Source organism: Terrapene carolina, unplaced genomic scaffold (genome assembly GCF_002925995.2).
Source record: "Terrapene carolina triunguis isolate 2854851 unplaced genomic scaffold, T_m_triunguis-2.0 Scaffold68, whole genome shotgun sequence".
NCBI classification, from domain to species: domain Eukaryota; kingdom Metazoa; phylum Chordata; order Testudines; family Emydidae; genus Terrapene; species Terrapene triunguis.
This window is the reverse complement of record NW_020664419.1, coordinates 76832836-76852096: the sequence shown is the minus strand read 5'-3', so window position 1 is coordinate 76852096 and position 19261 is coordinate 76832836. Positions and strand designations below refer to the sequence as shown.

General features: G+C 43.6%; 1 protein-coding gene across 1 annotated transcript in view; it reads left to right on the top strand.

The window, feature by feature from the left end:
• NTN4 (netrin 4) overlaps nt 1-19261 on the top strand; it is a 103170-nt gene that overhangs the window by 79864 nt on the left and 4045 nt on the right. Inside the window, exons 6-9 of the mRNA XM_024218145.1 lie at nt 9500-9713; nt 12382-12494; nt 15302-15370; nt 18151-18321. Of these exons, the coding sequence (XP_024073913.1) occupies nt 9500-9713; nt 12382-12494; nt 15302-15370; nt 18151-18321 (567 nt within the window). The remainder of the gene's footprint in view (nt 1-9499; nt 9714-12381; nt 12495-15301; nt 15371-18150; nt 18322-19261) is intronic.

Below are 19261 nucleotides of genomic sequence, written 5' to 3'. Positions count from 1 at the left end.
AGAATCTGGCTCCTGTACTGTTAGTGTTGTTTAAGGGAAAATTGTATCCATCTTCTTCAGAAACAACTACAAGAATCCCTTCTCAGAAGAGAGAAATTGGCAGTATCCTTTGAAACTGTAGAGTTGCATTCTGTGGTTGAATATGGCATGTGGCTCCCATTGGCTTCACTTGGAGTTGTGTGGCAACTAACCTTGTCATCTCATTGGGCATTTATTTGTTCCACTGTGGCTTTCTGCTGCCCTAGCCAGCTGGGAGAGGAATCTGTTCTCTTCTGGATGTTTGATTTCACTAACTGGCTAGATGTGTGTCTATCCCAGATAATACACCTTGTGTAGTTTACCAACCTGATTCCTCTTAGAATACAGTTTATGAAAATGTATGTGACCTCAATCCTTCATTACAGAGGTAAATAATATTTTGATGTTATAATATGTAGACAACACATTTCTTAAATAATTTTACTTCAAATATTTTCCTAGTGTCCCTTTGCCTACTTCCATTACCTAATTTGCGGTCTCTAGTCTCCTCATCTGTGATATCAGATATTTTTCTTCAATAATTATTGCCAGGTCATATACAAGAGTGTTTTTGTTTTGTACTCCCGTCCCATTCAGAAAAAAGCAGGTTAGAACCCTGGACTCAGCCCCTCACTTTCTAGGGGTCTTTTCCAACTCCCATCTTCACTAGGAAAAAAGATGCATCCTTACCTCCTATTAACTGACACATGGCAACTATCACAAGGTAAAATCCATGAGAGGAAAAAAGGCAATTTTCACATGTCAACAGATCACACTAAACACTATGGGGGAACCTAGGGTTTATGTTGGCCTGATATCATGTGTTAGAGGTACAACTGCCATGTCTTCACTAGGATTTTACCTCATGTTTGTTACCGCACCTTTTTTCCTAGTGAACACAAGGCCATTGAAGCCAATCTCAGTTTTTGCATTGACTTCAATGGGAGTTGAACTTGAATGTGGCCTTGGGAGCACCTGATAAGCAACACATTCCACCTTGGAGATGGAAGGAGTGGGTTGTATCAGTACACTGGTAGTGGCCTTTGCTTGACAAATCTAGGAACTGAACTGAAATGTTTTACAAAGAGATTATCATTCAGTCCTCCCAGGTCTAATAGTTCCAATGCAAACCTTGCCTAGGTTGGGAAGGGCCATTACTGACTGGGGTCTAGCACAGAGAAAACCTGCTTGCAAAACTAAGTATCAGTATAATTATTGGAAAGTTCTACTCCAAAATGGAGATAACAATTCAAAGGGAAAGATACCAATGTGTATAGAAAAAATCAAACTAACAATCAACCATCACGTCACAGAATTAATTATCTGAAAGTATCACCACCGACCCTAACGCCTAAGAGACTGCTAAGATCCTGGCTAAAATGCTTAGCAATCTTGGCAGGAGGCAGACTTGTGCAGATGATATGATTAATGGATATTTTTACTGACACAATGGTGGACATAAACCCTGCTGCACAGTCACGTCAGGTTCCTTCATTCACTTCTAAATCACTGACCCATAACATTCTACTTTTCTCATGCATTTCATTTTTAAAAAGTGCAAAATGTTATATGCCTGATATAAAGGCTAGGATTTTGTCTCCTAACAATGTCTCTTAAAAATGTAACTAGAAAATCCATTTAAGGAACTCACTATCTTTAGGAACTCTGTGATATTAAATTGCTAAGATAATGTATGTTTAAAATGACCCATAAGACAGCAATTATTACAATAAGACAACGTCTTAATAATTTACCTTTTGCATTAATAGTGTCTACTTTTGCTACTGTTATTATTTAAGAACATATTAGGGCTTGTCTACATGGGGCGATTCAGGAAAATTAATCCAAATTAACTAAAGGTGTGAATTTGAAGTGGATTAGTTAAACCACATTAAATCCCTGTGTGTCCTGAATGCAGTTTAGTTTATTCACTTTGGATGTGAATTAAGATAAACTGAATTGAGGTCACTTTACTTCTGAATGACGGTGTTCACGCCGGGGTATAATGCAGTTTAACTAATCCACTTCAAATTCACACTTTAAGGCTATGTCTACACTATCACTTACGTGAGTATAATTTATGTCGCTCAAAGGTGTGAATAAGCCACCCCCCTGAGCGGCATAAATTACACCAACCTAAATGCCAGTGTAGACAGCACTATGTTGGTGGAGACCTTCTCCTGCCAACATAGCTACCGCCGCTCGTTGAGGATGGATTAATTAAATCGACAAGAGAGCTCTCTCCCGTTGACTTAGAGCAGCTCCACTAGAGAGCTTAGAGTGGCACAGCTGCATCGATGCAGCTGTGCCACTGTAAGCTCTCTAGTGTAGCCATAGCCTTAGTTAATTTGGATTAATTTTCCTGTGTAGACAAGCCCTTAGTAACAGAACATAGAATATTTGTTCAACTCAGCAAAATAATTTTGACAGCATTAAGCTGGTTTCACGAAGATTTATGTAACTTTAGAATGTTACACTTCACAAAGTATATTATAGCAAACTCACAAATTAATAGGGCAAAGGTGATTTTATTTGGGGGAGGCAAAGACTTGAAATCTCCTATAAATGCTCTTCTGGACACCCCCACAACTCCAGATTCCCCTTAGTGCTTTCCTTTCTGACCTCCTCCTCTTGGCCAGTTTACTTTCCACTCCAGAACGGGCCACACAGCTACAACTGGGCAGGAAATTATTTTCCCCACCCTGTTAGAGTTTGAGATTCCAGAATTTTTTCTCTCTCCCGGAACGCTATGAAAATCAAAATTTCAAAACTTTTCACACACTGATAATCCAGAAAACTAACTAACTAAATAAATACATAGATACCTTTGGATTGGATCAATCAGAACATTTTGTTTCAATAATTTTGAAACATTTTGTTTCAGTTTTTGACCTTTTAAACTTTTTTAGTATAAGCTACAATTTTAAAACAAAATAATTTCGTATCAAAGAACAAAACTTTTTTTTGAAAATATAGAAATGGGGCATTTTGATAATTTTAAAACTTTTTTTTTAATTGAAGCAGGAAGTTGGTCAAAACCGACCCTTTCTTGCAAATAGTTTCTGTTTCGATGAATCAATGTTTTCTGACAAAAAAATGTTTCTTTGGAAAATTTCCAACCCTATCCCAGCAACTCCTTCTATGGGATAATGGCTAGCCCTCCATTCCTGTCTAGACACCAATCCCAGCCTTACAAGCAGCCGTCTTCATCTGCGGGGAGCTCACAGTGCAGTATTGAGGAATGGGGGTCACAGAGAGTGTTATGTTTCAGGTGAGACTGGTATTTCCTGTATGGAATATTTCAGTCCCCCAAAAGTTTTCAAGAGTCTTCCTCATACAGGGTTAGTGGTATTTTGCATAGCTCCAGTTGAACAGCAAATGAATGAACACTGTTAGATGAACCTACATAATTTTGATTACAGTCTGTGCATGAAACGTTTCAAAGTCTTGTGTTGTGCATGGTTGTAGTAACAAGGGACATGTCTGATAACCTTTTATTCTTATAGAGAAGACTGTAGAATGCTGTACTTAGCTCAAGTCAACATTATTGCTCAACCGCAGAGTAGCAATGAAAATTAAAACGGCACTGAGGTCAAAGTAAATAAAGGCGTTGTTAGGCCATAATCTTTCAAGATACTTTTAGGTTAGTAATATATAATATTTGCTCAGGAGAAGGTGTGTACCAGATAAAACAGGGCATTCTACCATTTAACATAGCAATCTGACTGAAGGTAACTCCCTTTCCCCTCCTGTACCTCCAGTTTTATTTTATATCCCTCATGGATTTTTAAGTCCCAGCTACAGTGTAACCAGGGACAAGGAATCAAGTTTCATAATTGCTGAGTTTCTCTTTGCTTTTACACTACAGGGTTTTTAGGGTAGATATTTGGTGTTTCCAAAGGTCACTGGCAGCTCCAAAAAAGAAAACCTTCATTCATAACACAGAGCTAGGGAGGAATTCCTGATCCTCATTGAAGTCAATGGCAAAACTCCCATTGACTTCAAAAGGGGCAGGATTTCAGCCTAGATATTTCCCCACACAATCGTATTCCCATCCAGCAACTCCCAAGCAAAGACAGGCAGTTGGTTAATATTTGCACTTTGTAGATGCTGAGCTCGAAGTATTCTTATGTATTACACTGTGTGTTGCTATCTCAATGCCACTACGTTTGAATACGAGGAAGAGAATGCTCTGTCTCCTGGTGTGTTTAGTCATAGCTAGCCTTGGAGCACAGACTGACAGTCTTGTTGATGGGGAGGGTTAGATGACCTAACAGCCTTTTTTCGTCTCTTACTTCCATGATTCTATGGTCCTTTGCATTGTGCATGGTAAAGTGTCCCCAATGTGAAAGCCACCTTTTACCCATGTGATCGGAATTCCCCTGAACCATCTCTCTAAGTTTATAAATATATTCTCCAAGAAGCAGCATCCAATCTACCCATGTCCACAGATTTTCACTGCTCCAGTGGCCTCTGCTGCTTTATTGTTTTCCCCAGCTTCTTCAGGGAGCTTCTCTAACAGACCCTGTATTTAGGGATAGGATAGTTGGAGAAAACAGAGTCCAAAAGCAGCTCTAAGAGAAGCAGATCATCAGGCCGCAGACAGTAATAGCTGTAATTGCCAAGCTCCAAGTCATCAATGCTTTAGAATTAATTTCCTGCTGTGTCCTGACCCTACACATGTTTGGACATTTACCTTCCTCTTTTCATGATGTCCTTGTTTTGTCTGGGTATTTAGCTGTTTGTTTGTCTTTGTGATGTGGAGTGTCTATTACATTTATTCTGTATCGTTGTGGGGTGCACTTTATTTCTTTATGGCGTTTCACAGTATGCGCCTATCCTAGGCTCCAGTCACATATACATTACACACAGTTACCATATGTTCAAAACTACATGCAAAACTAGCCACATTAACTCAGCATCAGCCTTTGTGCTCCCCCCAGTATTGAAACCAGCTGGAAGCTGATTAGGCTCTTGGTGCTACATAGAACAGCCTCAAAGCTACTCTAAATTGCACCATCTGCTCCTGTCCCAGAGAGCATTCTGGGACTCAGCCTACACTAGAAAAGTTGGCCAGTCTAGCTGTCCTGGGAAACCCTCGTAGTGTAAATACACCCTTTTCCGGCAAAGGATAGCTTTAGCTAGAGTAGCTTGTACCAGTTTCCCAAACATAAGCTGTGCCAGTAAAAGCACCTTTTTGCCAGTATAAATACATGTACATTATGGATTTTGCCAGTATAAAAATACCATAAAAATCACCGCCCCTAACTGATATTGGTATGCCAACAAGTAGTCAGGGGATCATCAGAATGATGGGACAGTAAAGCCACATCCTCTTTCCCGCAGTCACACCCTGTAGGCTGGGCCCCAGGACAGGAGATGGTGTAGCAAATGCCCAGGTAGTGGGCTAAGCCAGTGTTATAGCTCCGTTCCACTACCAAAGTGGCAGAAGGGGGCCATAGCAGGCCCACAGGTCAGATCCAGCAGGTGTGAAACAAATATTACAGACATGCCGAGGAGTCAGAAGTTGGTGTATCTTGGAAGGTAAAGAAGAAAGCAAGTAATTAGCCACGTCCATTTTATCACACACCTTCCTGTTGCTTTTCCTGATAACCCACCTTCTTCTTCTTGGTCCTGTAACTTACACTCATTTTGTGCAACTACTGGGCCAGACCCTGGGGCCCAGTTTTTGTGCACCTGGTGCAACTCAGGAGGAAAATATTGTAGGACCCTGGGATGGGCACCAAGCATAACAGAGAACAGCCTTTCTAGTTGGGAATCACCAAGGTGTACCGATACTCCAGCCATGCCCTTTACACTGGGGGCACTAGCAAGGGGATGGCTTACGTCACCAGTGAATTCCCTATGCATAGGGAATTCTCAGGGGGCCTTTCAGATAGATCTTGTAGCTGTTTTGCACTGGTACAGATCAGTGGACTGGTACAGATCAGTGGACGTTACACTATTTTCCTGCTTACATCATTTTCTGACCATATTACATCCAGTGTGTAGTTTTTGCACAACAGTTTGCTTTCTCCACTGAATTTGACCCTAAGGGTTCTGTGGGAGTTACATCCAGTTACACCAGCCCTAAATTTGGTCTCATAAGTATGTAACTACCTTTATTCTGTGGTTATAGTAGCGCTGATCTGATCATCCTAGTTAAGATTAGCAAAGAATAGTGTGAATTTGCTTGAATAATCTTTCTGGCCCTTAGCCTCTAGGAAATGAAAATATTTCCTTTTGGGGGAGAGGGGAGGTTGAGAGTTTGCAAGGCCTCTTTTATAATTTGCTTGGCAGTTTCCTAACGTCCAAAGGCAACTCTGACATGTCCAAAAGAGACTTTTAAGAGAACCCTCCCTCAGATGGCTAAAGGAAAAATGATTCTGCAGCCCAGCTATACTTCTGAGCTGCAGTGTCAAGGATACTTGTGAATGCTGATTTTAGGGGCAAATTGCCAGGAGCTATTTCCAAATCTCAAAATATAAATGCACAAAAATGTAGGTGAGCAAATGTGAGGATGAGGGGTCTTTGAAAATTTGACACTTACTGGCTGTAATATGGAAGTTAAAAATAAAATCAAGTAAATGTGCCTCTCTGATTCAGTCCAGTTCCCTCTTATGCTCAGACTGGATCTTTGCTAACAGCTTTCATAGGGGTAATTTTAGCTACTAGCCATGGTATTGCAGAACCCATTAAGCTGTGGGAACTGGGTCTCCAAACTGCAGCTCTTAGGAAAAAATGGAGGAAATGTTGGCTAAAATGTAACGTACTGGACCAGATTCTTCCCCGGCCTAAGGCTGTACAATTCCATTGACTTCAGCAGAGTTGAATCCATGTATGTCACTGGTAAATTTAGCCCATTGAGTGCATGAGACCAGAAGAGTGTAGGGTACTTTATTTCCCCCTAAGGGGGTTGAGAAATTCCATAAATATCCTCTGCATCGAGTAAGAAAATAGCATGTTCGGATGCATGTGTCAAGTGTAAAATACCTGACAGCCTTCAGGAGAAAGGTATGTGAGCCTCAGTGAGCACTGCTGAAAACTATGCTATTAAAAGTACTGGAGTCTATTGCCTGCAGCGAGTTATGCAGTTTGTGGAGAGGATTTTTAATCTTATTTTCTATAATTATATTTGTTTGGGGAAGAAGGGGCAGAGAGGGGGTTATTTTATTTGTTTTGGCGTTGTTGGATTTTGGGGAGTTTTTTGCAAAGATTCTGGAACCACAGTCAGTACTATAAATTGACTGCCAATATTAAAGGTTGACTTAATATGTTAAAACTGCAGTTCAGGTACGTCAAACCCTGGAATTTCTGGAAACCATAAAAACGTCATCAGGTCAGAATCAAAGATATGTGCATAACAATAAGTGTTCTAAGGCAAAGCATGGCTGAGCTCTATGTAGTGCCTTTCTTTGTATTGCCTCCACAGCAGGAAAGAGAAAACCCTTGGCTGGTTGAAAATGTTCTGCCCAAACTGTTTTTGACAGAAATTTGCAGTTTTGGCTAAATGAAAATTTTCACTTTCTGTGAAAAATTTTGATTGTTTTTGTCAAAAAAAGAATGCCTGAAAACTGAAATATTTAGCTTTGGAAATGATACTGTGGTGCCTAATGGAGTTGCCATTTGGTTGACTCATAGCCCCATTCTCCTGTATGGGCTGGGCTCCCTGGCTGGACTACATCTCCCATGATGCACCACAGCTAGGGACTCCCATGATGTACAGCCTCCCCTCTCTCAGAAGACTGTAATGCATCATGGGAGATGTGCTTTGACCAGGGAGCCCCTGCCTATATTGGAGAATGAGAGCATGAGGCATCCAAACGACAGCTCTCTTGAGGCACCCCAGCAGGGCTGGCTCCAGGCACCAGCTTACCAAGCCGGTGCTTGGGGTGGCCACTTCGGAGAGGGGCGGCACGTCCAGCTGTTCGGCGGCAATTCGGCGGACAGTCCCCCACTCCTGCTCAGAGCGAAGGACCTCCTGCCGAATTGCCGCCGCAGATCGTGATCGCGGCTTTTTTTGTTTTGTTTTGTTTTTTTTGTCTGGCTGCTTGGGGCGGCCAAAACCCTGGAGCCGGCCCTGCACCCCAGCCAGGTGTCTCCAGATCAAATTATTTTGGTTTTCACCCTAAATTTTTTGGTATTTGAATTTGCACCCAAAAAAAAAAAAAAAACCCCTGAAAAAAAATCCCCTATTTAAAACTTTTTCAACCCTCTGTATGTTGGATGGCAGAGACAGCAAAAGGAGGCCTAGATTACAGGTGGGAAAACGTGTTAAAGGGGAGAAAAATTCCAAACCCTTCTCATGTAGAGTTTCCTCCAAATTTTTTAATTCTGGAATGTGGGATTTGTCTCTCTCTCCCCTTGTCCCATCTGCCCCCTCTCTTTCCCCAAGAAGAAAAACAACGTCACCTTGCTCTCTAATAATACCTGTGGCTGCCGTATTGACCCACTCTGATGGTCTTCAGAAAGAGCCACATCCAGCTCTTTCCACGCAAATGGAGAGCTGCTGCAATGTGTTAAGCAGGGAAGAGGAATATGGAAGAAGAGTGAAGAGGACCCCTTCCTTGATCAATAATAACGAGTCTTTTCAGGTTTCGGGCCCCAAAGCTTACACAAACTCAGAAAAATCCATGTTTAAGGGTCTATACAAGAGCCGGATAGGGTTTGTATACAACCCGACCCTTCGTTATCAGTGCCCTCATTTTTTATTCAGCATTTCAAAATAGCCACTTTGTTTTTAAATGCCAGAAAAGAACTAAATTTTACCCAGCATTCATTTAAATTAAAATGACTTTTTCAAACCTTCTTGGAGCAAGAGGATCATGAACTGTTACTTCAAAAAGCAGTTGTGTTAGGATTCTTTTTTATAGAATATACAATAATGATCCAAGTCCTGATTCAACAAGGTACTTTGGTGCAAACTTTAAAGTTAGGCATGTGCTTAAGTGCCTTGCTGAATTGGGGCCCTAGAGTTATAAGCTGACTGACGTAGTACTTTTCACTTTTGGCAAAACATGACACAAAACAAAGCTAGCTTGACTAATTATAATACAACAAAAGTTAAAGTCTTGTCATTTTTAGAGGGAATTCCTCAGGTCAAGTTCATACAAGTAAGGAGAATAAAGTCCAGAAACAACATCATTATTATTAGAACCTCTAAAGGTTTGGCATGTGTCTCACACTATGTCAAGCAAAAGTTTTACTTTATTGTCAGGTCACATTTCATGTAATGATTGGAAAATGTCTGTGCTGTGCCAGTCCAGCAACTCTGGGTAAACTTTCAGTAATGTAGCAAACATATTTCCTCTGGTAACTATGTCAACCTACTACTCCTCGCTCCCCAGTAGTGTAAAATAATAAGCACATCCAGTTCAGCCATCCGTTGGGTGAACTAATCTGTTTGCTCTGCATTCATATCCAGCATTGCTAGCTTTCCATCAGCAATACACTTACATGACGTACCTGCTTTGTACTGCAGTGTGTTCCTGCCACCCAGTTGGATCGGCCATGCTTCCTTTCAGCACTAATACCTTCTGTGATCCCAGCAACGGTGACTGCCCCTGCAAACCTGGAGTGGCAGGTCCTCAGTGTGACCAGTGTATGGTGGGATACTGGGGCTTTGGAGAGTATGGCTGCAGACCGTGTGACTGTGCCGGAAGCTGTGACCCACTCACTGGTGACTGCATCAGCGGGTGAGTGGACAGACATGCTATTTCTCTAGACTCACAAATGCAATTAGATCATGGACCTTCATATCCCAGATATGTTCAATAAGTGTTGATTATTTTAGATAGACCTTATTGTTTGGATTGGTACTAACGAAAACCTGATGATACACACAGTTTATAAATGGATACTGGGCCAGATTGACTTCCTCCTATGGAGAAACCTATTGGAGAGAGTCAGAGAAGACTAAAAGCTCCATGTGATTACCTGGCACAGTTTCCTGCCAAAGATTTCATGGCTTTTGATGGGAGGGCTTTTGCTGTCTGCAGGGTTAGCAGGGGACAATACCTTCCAAGCCTTCAGATCTAGAGGATCCACAGGGAAGGAGTCATCTAGATACATGGAAGCAGGAGCTATCTGCCTGGATGGCTGCCCCGCTGTGTTTCTCTACTGGCCCAACTATCCCCTTGTGACAGCAGGGCAGTAGCTGGAGCTGTGCGGCCATTGTCTGAGTTGCCCTGCAACTGCTCTGTAGCAGTCCCAGAGGGGAGCCAGAGAGAGTTAGTAGAGCAGGTCTGAACATGGGTGGTGCTGTAAAACTCAGCCAATCCTCGACTCACTGGTGCCCCTCTTCCTGTGCCCATGTGGAGCACAGAGCCCATGGCTGGCCATCAAATAGTTTCCATGGAGCCCAGAAGGAAATCCGTCCACCCTGATGTGCATATGCACAGGGGATGCACTGGCCCTACCATATTTATCTTTATTATATTGTAGGGCCTCAGAGTTCAGCCAGTCACACTTTTATATGATACAGAAGCAGGATCTTGGGTTAGTAATATGTTTAAGTTATTAACAATAATATATCAGGAGAATGGCCCATTTTATTATAGTATCATGGGTCATGACTAAGGCTAAGATTTTGTCACGGATATTTTTAGTAAAAGTCAGGGACGGGTCACAGGCAAAAAAGAAAAATTCACAGAAGCCGTGACCTGTCCCTGACTTTTACTAAAAATATCCGTGACAAAATGGGGATTTCTGGATCTCCATACCTCCCGAAGGGGGGGCAGCTGCACAGGGGCTAGGAGCCACCTGCAGCAGCTGGGGACTGCGGGGTACCCCCACCACCCGCAGCTCCGGGGGCTGCAGCGGCCGGGAGCTTGGGGGTTCCCCCGCCACCCACACTGCCAGGAGCTCGGAGGTTCCCCAGCCACCGCCGCTGGAGAGTTCAAGGGTTCCCCAGCCACCCCTGCCACCCGGGAGCTCATGGATTCCTCTGCCATCCCCGAGGGTTCCTTGGCCCGCAGCAGCTGGGAGCTTGGGGTTTCCCCACCACCCACAGCAGCCGGGGGCTGCAGGGTTCCCCCACCGCCTGCGGTGGCCAGGAGCTGCGGGGTACCCTGCCGCCTGCTGTCAGTGGCTGGCGGGAAACCCTGCAGCTCCCCACCACTGAAGTCACAGAGGTTGCTGGAAGCAGGGCCGGCTCCAGGGTTTTGGCCGCCCCAAGCAGCCAAACAAAAACAAACAAAAAAAAGCCGCGATCGCGATCTGCGGCGGCAATTCGGCAGGAGGTCCTTCGCTCCGAGCAGGAGTGAGGGACTGTCCGCCGAATTGCCGCCGAACAGCTGGACGTGCCGCCCCTCTCCAAAGTGGCCGCCCCAAGCACCTGCTTGGTAAGCTGGTGCCTGGAGCCGGCACTGGCTGGAAGTCACAGATTCTGTGACTTCCACGACCTCCGTGACTAAATCGTAGCCTTAGTCATGACATATAGCCTCCCCTTCCTGACATCTGGGTATTTGGTGCTGGTACTTTCAGGTTCTTACAATTTGTGGGGAAGTGGGGGTTTCCATGCATTTGAAGAAAGATTGAAGGGCTCGGTCCTGTTACCATTGAAGTTAATCACAAATGTCTCATTGACTTAAATGGACCAATGTCAAGCCCTAATTTATTGGATGCTAGAGAAGAACATATTTTAAATCTAACCATCTCAGGAGGCCTAGGTTACCAATTACCATCTCTAGGCCAGGCTGGCTGGTGTCTTCCTGGTGGGTCTTGCCCACATGCTCAGGGTCTAACTAATCACCATATTTGGGGTCGAGAAGGAATTTTCCCATGGGTCAGATTGGCAGAGACTCTGGGTTTTTTTACCTTCCTGTGCAGCATGGGGCACAGGTCACTTGCAGCTTTAACGTAGTGTAAACGGTGGAGTTTCTGTAACTTAAAGTCTTTAAATCAGGATTTGAGGACTTCGGTAACTCAGCCAGATTTTATGGGACTAATGCAGGAGTGGATGGGTGAGGTTCTGTGACCTGCGATGTGCAGGAGGTCAGACTAGATGATCATGATGGTTCCTTCTGACCTTAAAGTCTGTGAGTCTCTGAGCTGTACAAACAGATCCTTCTATGGACATTGTATATTCTCTGAGATTATATATCACATACAAATTTCTAAAATATATTTTATACCAAACATGGATCCATAACACAAATCTGGGAGTTTACAATGATCAAGCTGTTCACTGTCTAAAACTATTCAGTTTTGTGTGTTTTACAATACCAATAAATCTGGAGAAACTTCATGGTAAATTTCTGAAAAATGGACTATTGATTGTAAATGTGATAATTTTCTTGAATTTGTGGTATTTTCTACTTATTCCATAAGAAACAACTCACCGTTTTCCTTTTATTACAACAGTGCGGACATAGTCTGGCATCACGAAATTCCTGATTTCCGCTCTGTGTTTAACAAGAGTGAGCCAGCTTGGGGATGGGAGGACGAACAAGGATTCTCTGCTCTCCGGCATTCAGGTGAGATAGCTGATTCAAACATATTTCTCATCTCCCCTCCTGTTACTAAGAGATTGTTCCCAATGAACAAGAAAAGGGTCTTTTAAAGTGATTTGTGAAAATGCAGCAGAGCGTTGCTTTGGATTAATGCCTTAGCAATGGTGGTAGCGAGGAATGTAATGTCCAACGTTCAGTACTGTTCAACTACCAAAAAAAAAAAAAAGCCTAAGGAACATTGAAAGACTGACTTCAACCCACATACACAAGGATATCTAAAGTCTAGGCAGACAGTCCCATCTTAAAATCTGATCCCAGTGAGTAGGGGTTGATAGCCTGAATATCTGCCTGGGTTTTCATCCTGAGCTCTGTATTCTTGGGCTTTTGCGCATTTATATCAGAATACTTTTAAATGCTCTTTTCTTTTACTTTGTTTTTAATAAGCTCCTTTATGTGATATTTGCCCAGAGCTGTTATATTCTGTTGGGTAAATTGATGATAATGTTATTTAAAGAGTGTGATGTTGCCCAGATGAATTAGATATGTAATTAGGGAGTTTCTAAAACAAGAGTGACAACACCATAATTTTCTCAGACTATCATATCAAGTTTGGAAGCTGTTGTGGTTGATGACATGGTTACAGAGTATCTCATAGTCCAGCTATGATTTCAACTGGAGGAGTTATTTTCCACTTGTCCTCCTAAAAAGTATTGTGTAACTTTGCTGGACCATATGATTATTATTAGGCAGTGTGGCCTGATTGTGCATCTCCTCTGTTGGTGAGTGCTTACTCACATGACTAGTCTTAATGACTTCAGTGCAACTACTCGTGTGAGTGAGCATTTACCAGGAGAAGGTTTCCACAGCTAGGGCCTTTGTGTTTTGCAGATTGACAGTACACCTGCTTTCTAAAGTCATTCCATCTTATCAAGTCAGTGCAAGTGCCACTTTCTGCATATGCACTAAATTGCATGATAAAAATTCTGACTACACATTAAGTGGGGAGAAAAAACCCTAGTGTCTGTCCATGAGACTTTTAAATCATTTTTTTTATTTCAAGAGCACAATAGCAATTAATCGGCAAAATACAGAATAACCATCTGCAACATTTCATTTTAAGCAAATTTTGACTGGTACAAACGCAAAGATAGAATCAGAAAAGACTCGCTTCTTATTTTAGTACTGTAATTCAAAATAGAAAGGGTTTTTTCCCCCCCTCCCATCAGAGTGCAAAAACTACTTCCTCTTGGGCTAAGATCTTGTGAACCTGGAGCCCAATTTTCTAGCTGACCTCCTGAAATCCAATTTTCAGCTGACCTCCTGAAGATAGGGGGCCTTGACCAAGCAAAATAATTAAGCACTGTGCTTGACTTTGAGCATGTGATCAAGTGTAGTTGATGTCGACGTGGAACTACACACAGGCGTAAAATTAAGCTCCTGCTTAAGTGCATTGCTGGCTCGGGCTTAAAATGAAAACCCTGGCAAACAAATGGCAGCGCTATAAGACTGTAGTGCAGAGGGGCATACTACAGAACATCGCGAGCTACATTGGGGAAGTCCTTGGGCTCAGGCCCCTTTGCACCACTCCTATGGCACGATTGGGGTGGACACCAGTGGATCTCCCCAACTGAGCATTCCTTTGGCACAGGGGAATCCTTGTGTGGCACAGAGTCAGGGCCGGTGGGAGTTTGGAGAGTTTATATCATTAAAAGCTAAAAGTTGGAAGATTCCAATTTTAAAATAAATAAACTTGACATCTAATTAAAGGTAGCTTGTATGTTCTGAAAGACGAGCTTGTGCTTCAGTTACATGAGTGCTTTTCAAAACTGGGGAGATGGGCATGCACTAGGGCAGGGATCAGCAACCTTTGGCACACCCGCGGCATGTCAAGGAAATCCACTGGTGGGCCGGGACAGTTTGTTTACCTGCAGTGTCTGCAGGTTTGGCTGATCGTGACTCCCACTGGCCGCGGTTTGCCATTCCAGGCCAATGGGGGCTGCGGGAAGTGGCACAGGCCAAGGGATGTGCTGGCTGCCACTTCCCGCAGCCCCTGTTGGCCTGGAACGGCAAACCATGGCCAGTGGGAGCTGCGATCAGCCAAACCTGTGGACGCTGCAGGTAAACAAACCGTCCTGGCCCGCCAGTGGATTTCCCTGACATGCCGCATGCCAAAGGTTGCGATCCCTGCACTAGGGAAACGGATGCTCAGTTATGTCTCACCTGGTGTCCTGTGGTGTTTTCAAACCTCGTTATGGGCAGAGTTGTGCTAATGAAAATACAAGTAACAATTTGCCCATGCGGTTTGCCTGGGTCTGGCACTTGGTTACCAATGCTTGCAGCCCCTGCGTTCTCGTTCCCTGTGCAAGGTTACAAATGGTGGTGGTGAGTTGTTCTTTTAAGATGTGCCTCATGTCTGCTGGGAAGTGATGGAGCCCTCAAAATCCTCTCACACAAATCACTGAATAGGCAGTCATTGGGTAATGACTTTGTTGGCCTGATTCTCCTCTCACTTACTCAACTATGAAGCAAAATCATTCAAGGGAGGTCAGTGGAGTTACACCATGTAAGGCTAGTGTGAGAGAAGGACAAGGGATGAAATCCAGGCCACAGCAAAGTTAATAGCAGAACTCTTCCTAACGTCAGTGGGGCAAGGATTTCACCCCAGACCCTGTCTCTACCCACTCGGGCTGATCTAAACGAGCAGTACTGGAGTGAAAGGCTCTATATCCCATTAGTTACCCCCTGATCCAGTCCATCCCCTCCCTTTGCTGCACGTTTCAATCTTTTGAGTACCATCCATGAGACACTTTTGGTTTGGTTTGTTTCCACAGGTAAATGTGAATGCAAAGAACAAGTTTTAGGGAATCCCAAGGTCTTCTGTGGAATGAAATACACATATGGTGAGTTACAAGACGGACACATTCTTGTTGGGTTGGGTTATTGTTAGCACAGAAAGGGCAGTTTGAGGAGTCTGTGTAAGAGTGTAAGAACAGCAGAGCTGGTGCTTACCCCATAAAATGGATTAAAACAGCAAAAGCTGAAGAAAGGAGGTAATAAAGTTTATATCTCTTATTGCAACTTACAGGAAAAACCAAGTATCAGAGGTGGATTCCCATGAACACTCACTAGGCACATCACTTGGCAGACACCCAGTTTGCCTGTGTTCTGATTATACCCAAGATAATTTTCAAGGAGCAATTATAAAGAAAATTACTTATTTATTTACAAATTTGGAACTCTACCCTGCATGTCTTCCATCCCCAAGACACCCTTGATTTTCAGTGGGAGGACTGGGTGCACAAGAAATGCAGGACAGGACCTTTATTTGATGCAAGTTGCCACAGTATTTAGGCAATGTGCAAAACATATAATTATGAAAACACACACACACACACACACACCTATATACACTACGCATAATGGCCAAGCATAATCAAGTGTCCTGCTCTATTATCCACCCACTAACCACTAGAAAATCCCCTTGGCTGGAGGACCAATACTAAAAGGAAGACCTTGTCCAAAAGGTCCACCCTGCACCATTGCCTAGAGGCCACCAGCTCTGAGCTCTGATAACTCACAAGAGCGAGTGATTTCCCTGGGCACAGACCATTCACTGAGAAGCCTCTTCCGCCAGCCCTTAAGAGTTCACTCCTAAGGACTGGCGCCCTGTCAACAAGAGCTCACCAGTTGGAATGGAGTGATGTTAGAACGTTTGCATATTGAGACTTAAAGGAGTAAGGGGAAAACTTTGCCTATGGTGAGCCGTGCAGCTGTATGCCAGTGAACTATCTCCTTTATACCGTGCAGGGGAAGGAATTCTTTGTATAACACCCTCTTCGTTTCATGAGCTTTCAAACTTTTTTGCACCTGCTCTGTCTCGTGCTAGAGTTTAAAATGCATTGAGAGATAATCCATGCCATTACAGACTGCGCAGTGACCCACAAAGAGAAGTTCAAGGGGCCGCATGTCATTGAAATATGGCCCTGGCTTAGCGGTATTAGAAAAAAATCCGTCTCTGCTTTGCTTTGCTTCCTGACTGCGATAGTGACAGTGTTTAATCTAGCAAAAGATAAGAAATAAAAGCAAAAAAACAACTTCATAAATCTTATCTGAAGTGCACTCAGGCCTCCCACCCTTTCATTACTCAGTGTTGCAGGGTGTCAGCTAAATTACAGAGCCCACAGCTGAATTGTAGGGTTCATCATACGCGTGAAGTGAGGGGCTGCAGTGTAGAAGAGTCGTCGTCTTATACTTTTTAATATGGACTCTAAATAAAGCAACATCAGAAGAAGCTATTAAATACTATCACTGCTCTCCTAGGGTCATTTCTGCAGCAGCCTGCGTAGCATGGCAGCAGGACTGTACGTCCACATTGCAGCTGTAGGGGTAATTTTCAGCCCGGGTAGATGTACATGAGCTGGCTTTGATCAATCTAGTTCACTGAAAATAGCAATGTAGGAGTAGCCACAGCCGCGTGGGCACAGGATGGGTGAGCTGCCCAAGTGCCATCCCGACTGAGACCCTAGGTATGTACTCAGGCGGCCAGCCCAACCCACCACCTGCACTACCATGGCTACACTGCTATTTTTAGTGCGCTAGCTCAATCAGAGGTAGCGCGGGTATGTCTACCCAGGCTGGGAATCACGCCTCCAGAACCAGCAGAGATTTACCCAGCAGGTTTTGTTCACAACACCAAGTGCAGAAAGCAAAACTGGTCCACAGGTATGGAAACATCGCTCTGCATCGTACAGCTGGCACACATCCATCCCAATGAACGCTGAGAAAAGATCTGCTGTGAGAAGAAAGTGGGGGTGATTCTGGGCATTGACGAGCCCAAATCCCAGCGGTCAGTGGCCCTCGTGTTTTAGTTTAGTTACTCAGGCATGTGCAGGAGTATCGGCAGCTAGAGATGAGCGGGATTGTGGGGGAAGGGGGTGGACGGTGCTGTTCAGGTGCCTTTCATTCTATTTTGTGTGCCTTGACCAAGGTTTTCAATAGCAGGAGCCTAAAGTTTGGTTCCTGAAAGTATATTGAAGCTGAAAAAGCAGCAGTTCCCACTGACCTCCATGGGAGCAGGAGGGTGCTTAGCATTTTGAAAGTCAGGCCACTCAGCATCTCCTTACCCTGCTGTCTTTAGGATGGGCGGGCATCTGGCACAGTTCAAATAAAACTAACCCAGCGTTCTCTCCAGCAACTGCGAAGTATTGATTTCTGCGTGTCACTAGTCTGACAGCAAGGCTCGCAGGGTACGTCTATACTACAGTCGCAGGATGGGATTGCCGCTCAGGTGTACAAACCCGAGCTAGCTTTAATCTAGCGAGCTCAAGTCCCGGAGCAGTGAAATTAAGGCAACACTCGCCTTGTTGAGGACTAGCCCTGTGAGAACTGCTGAGGGATCTGGGCGGGCTTGTACAGCCCCAGCTGAAACCCATGCTGCTGCAGCTTCACTGCTCCAGCTGCTATCCAAGCTAGCTAGATTAAAACGAGTTTAGGTCTGAGCTGCAATCACACCCTGCGACTGCAGTGTAGACGTACCCACACAGGCTCAGCCTAAAAATGGAAACTCAGGCTGATTCTGCAATGTATATTCACCTTAGCTGTGTTACTCAACACTGCATTAGAGAGAGAGGTGGGTGTGACCATTTTACCTATTGCTGCTTTTGAAATTGTGCCCTCCCAGTGGTGAAAGCAAAGATTTTATCAGCTCACGACAAAGGCTCCCATGCAGAAGTAAACGTGAAGATCAAGAAAGTGTTGAAATCAACAAAGTTTAAGATTCTGCGAGGAAAGCGAACTCTCTACCCGGAATCCTGGACTAACAGAGGCTGCACTTGTCCAATTCTTAATCCTGGTAGGTATTTGGCTTGGACTCTGTGAAAAGTACGCCCCCATCAAGTTTATACTGATTTCTTCCTCGTTCCTCCACCCCATCCTCCAGTGCATTTAATTTATAGTCCTGCACTAAGACACTGGATTTTAGTCCATCATTTAAACTCCAAGAGGAGTCTCAGTGGAATACTTTTATTTGGTATAGAAAATCCTTATTCACGTCACATGTTGTGAAGAGTGAAACGGCTATTTGTAAAGCAGAATTACAGTAGTACAGCTTTACATAGCTAATCCACCAGTCACTCACTGCTCTCACTGCTGAAAGCAGCTGCATGTAGAGCCAGGCACCTACAAGATAGAGTTCTTTTCAAATCTAATTTTGCTTTAGATCCATAATAACATGTTCACGTTTTCAGTTCTAGATATGGTCAAATTACTGTTCTGTTGTTATAACCTTCTCTCAAAGGAGCACACACTTAGAATGCCTTCTTCATAAGTAGTGTTGAATTAATTTAGACTAAAATGACACGGAAGAAGCTCTTTCTTTGGGGGTGGGTGGGAAGCTTTAGCTTCATCATCTTTGCTCGTCAGCTTTCAATGAACAGGTGTTTAGGTTTCAAATGAAGTGTAATCAAGGCTGATAAAACAATGCATGCTGGAATCAAGAAATTCAGAGGCAGAATTTTTCAGTAGAGCGAAACTAAAATCCACCTAAACTATCTTTTTTACTATTCTAGACAAGCAATCAGCTAACAACTAATTTAAGGGAAACATTTTCTTTTTAGAGCGATAGTCGTGTTAATCTGTATCAGCAAAAACAACGAGGAGTCCTTGTGGCACCTTAGAGACTAACTAATTTATTTGGGCATAAGCTTTCATTGGCTAGAGCTCACTTCATCAGACGCATGAAGTGAAAAATACAGGAGCAGGTATAAATACATGAAAGGATGGGGGTTGCTTTA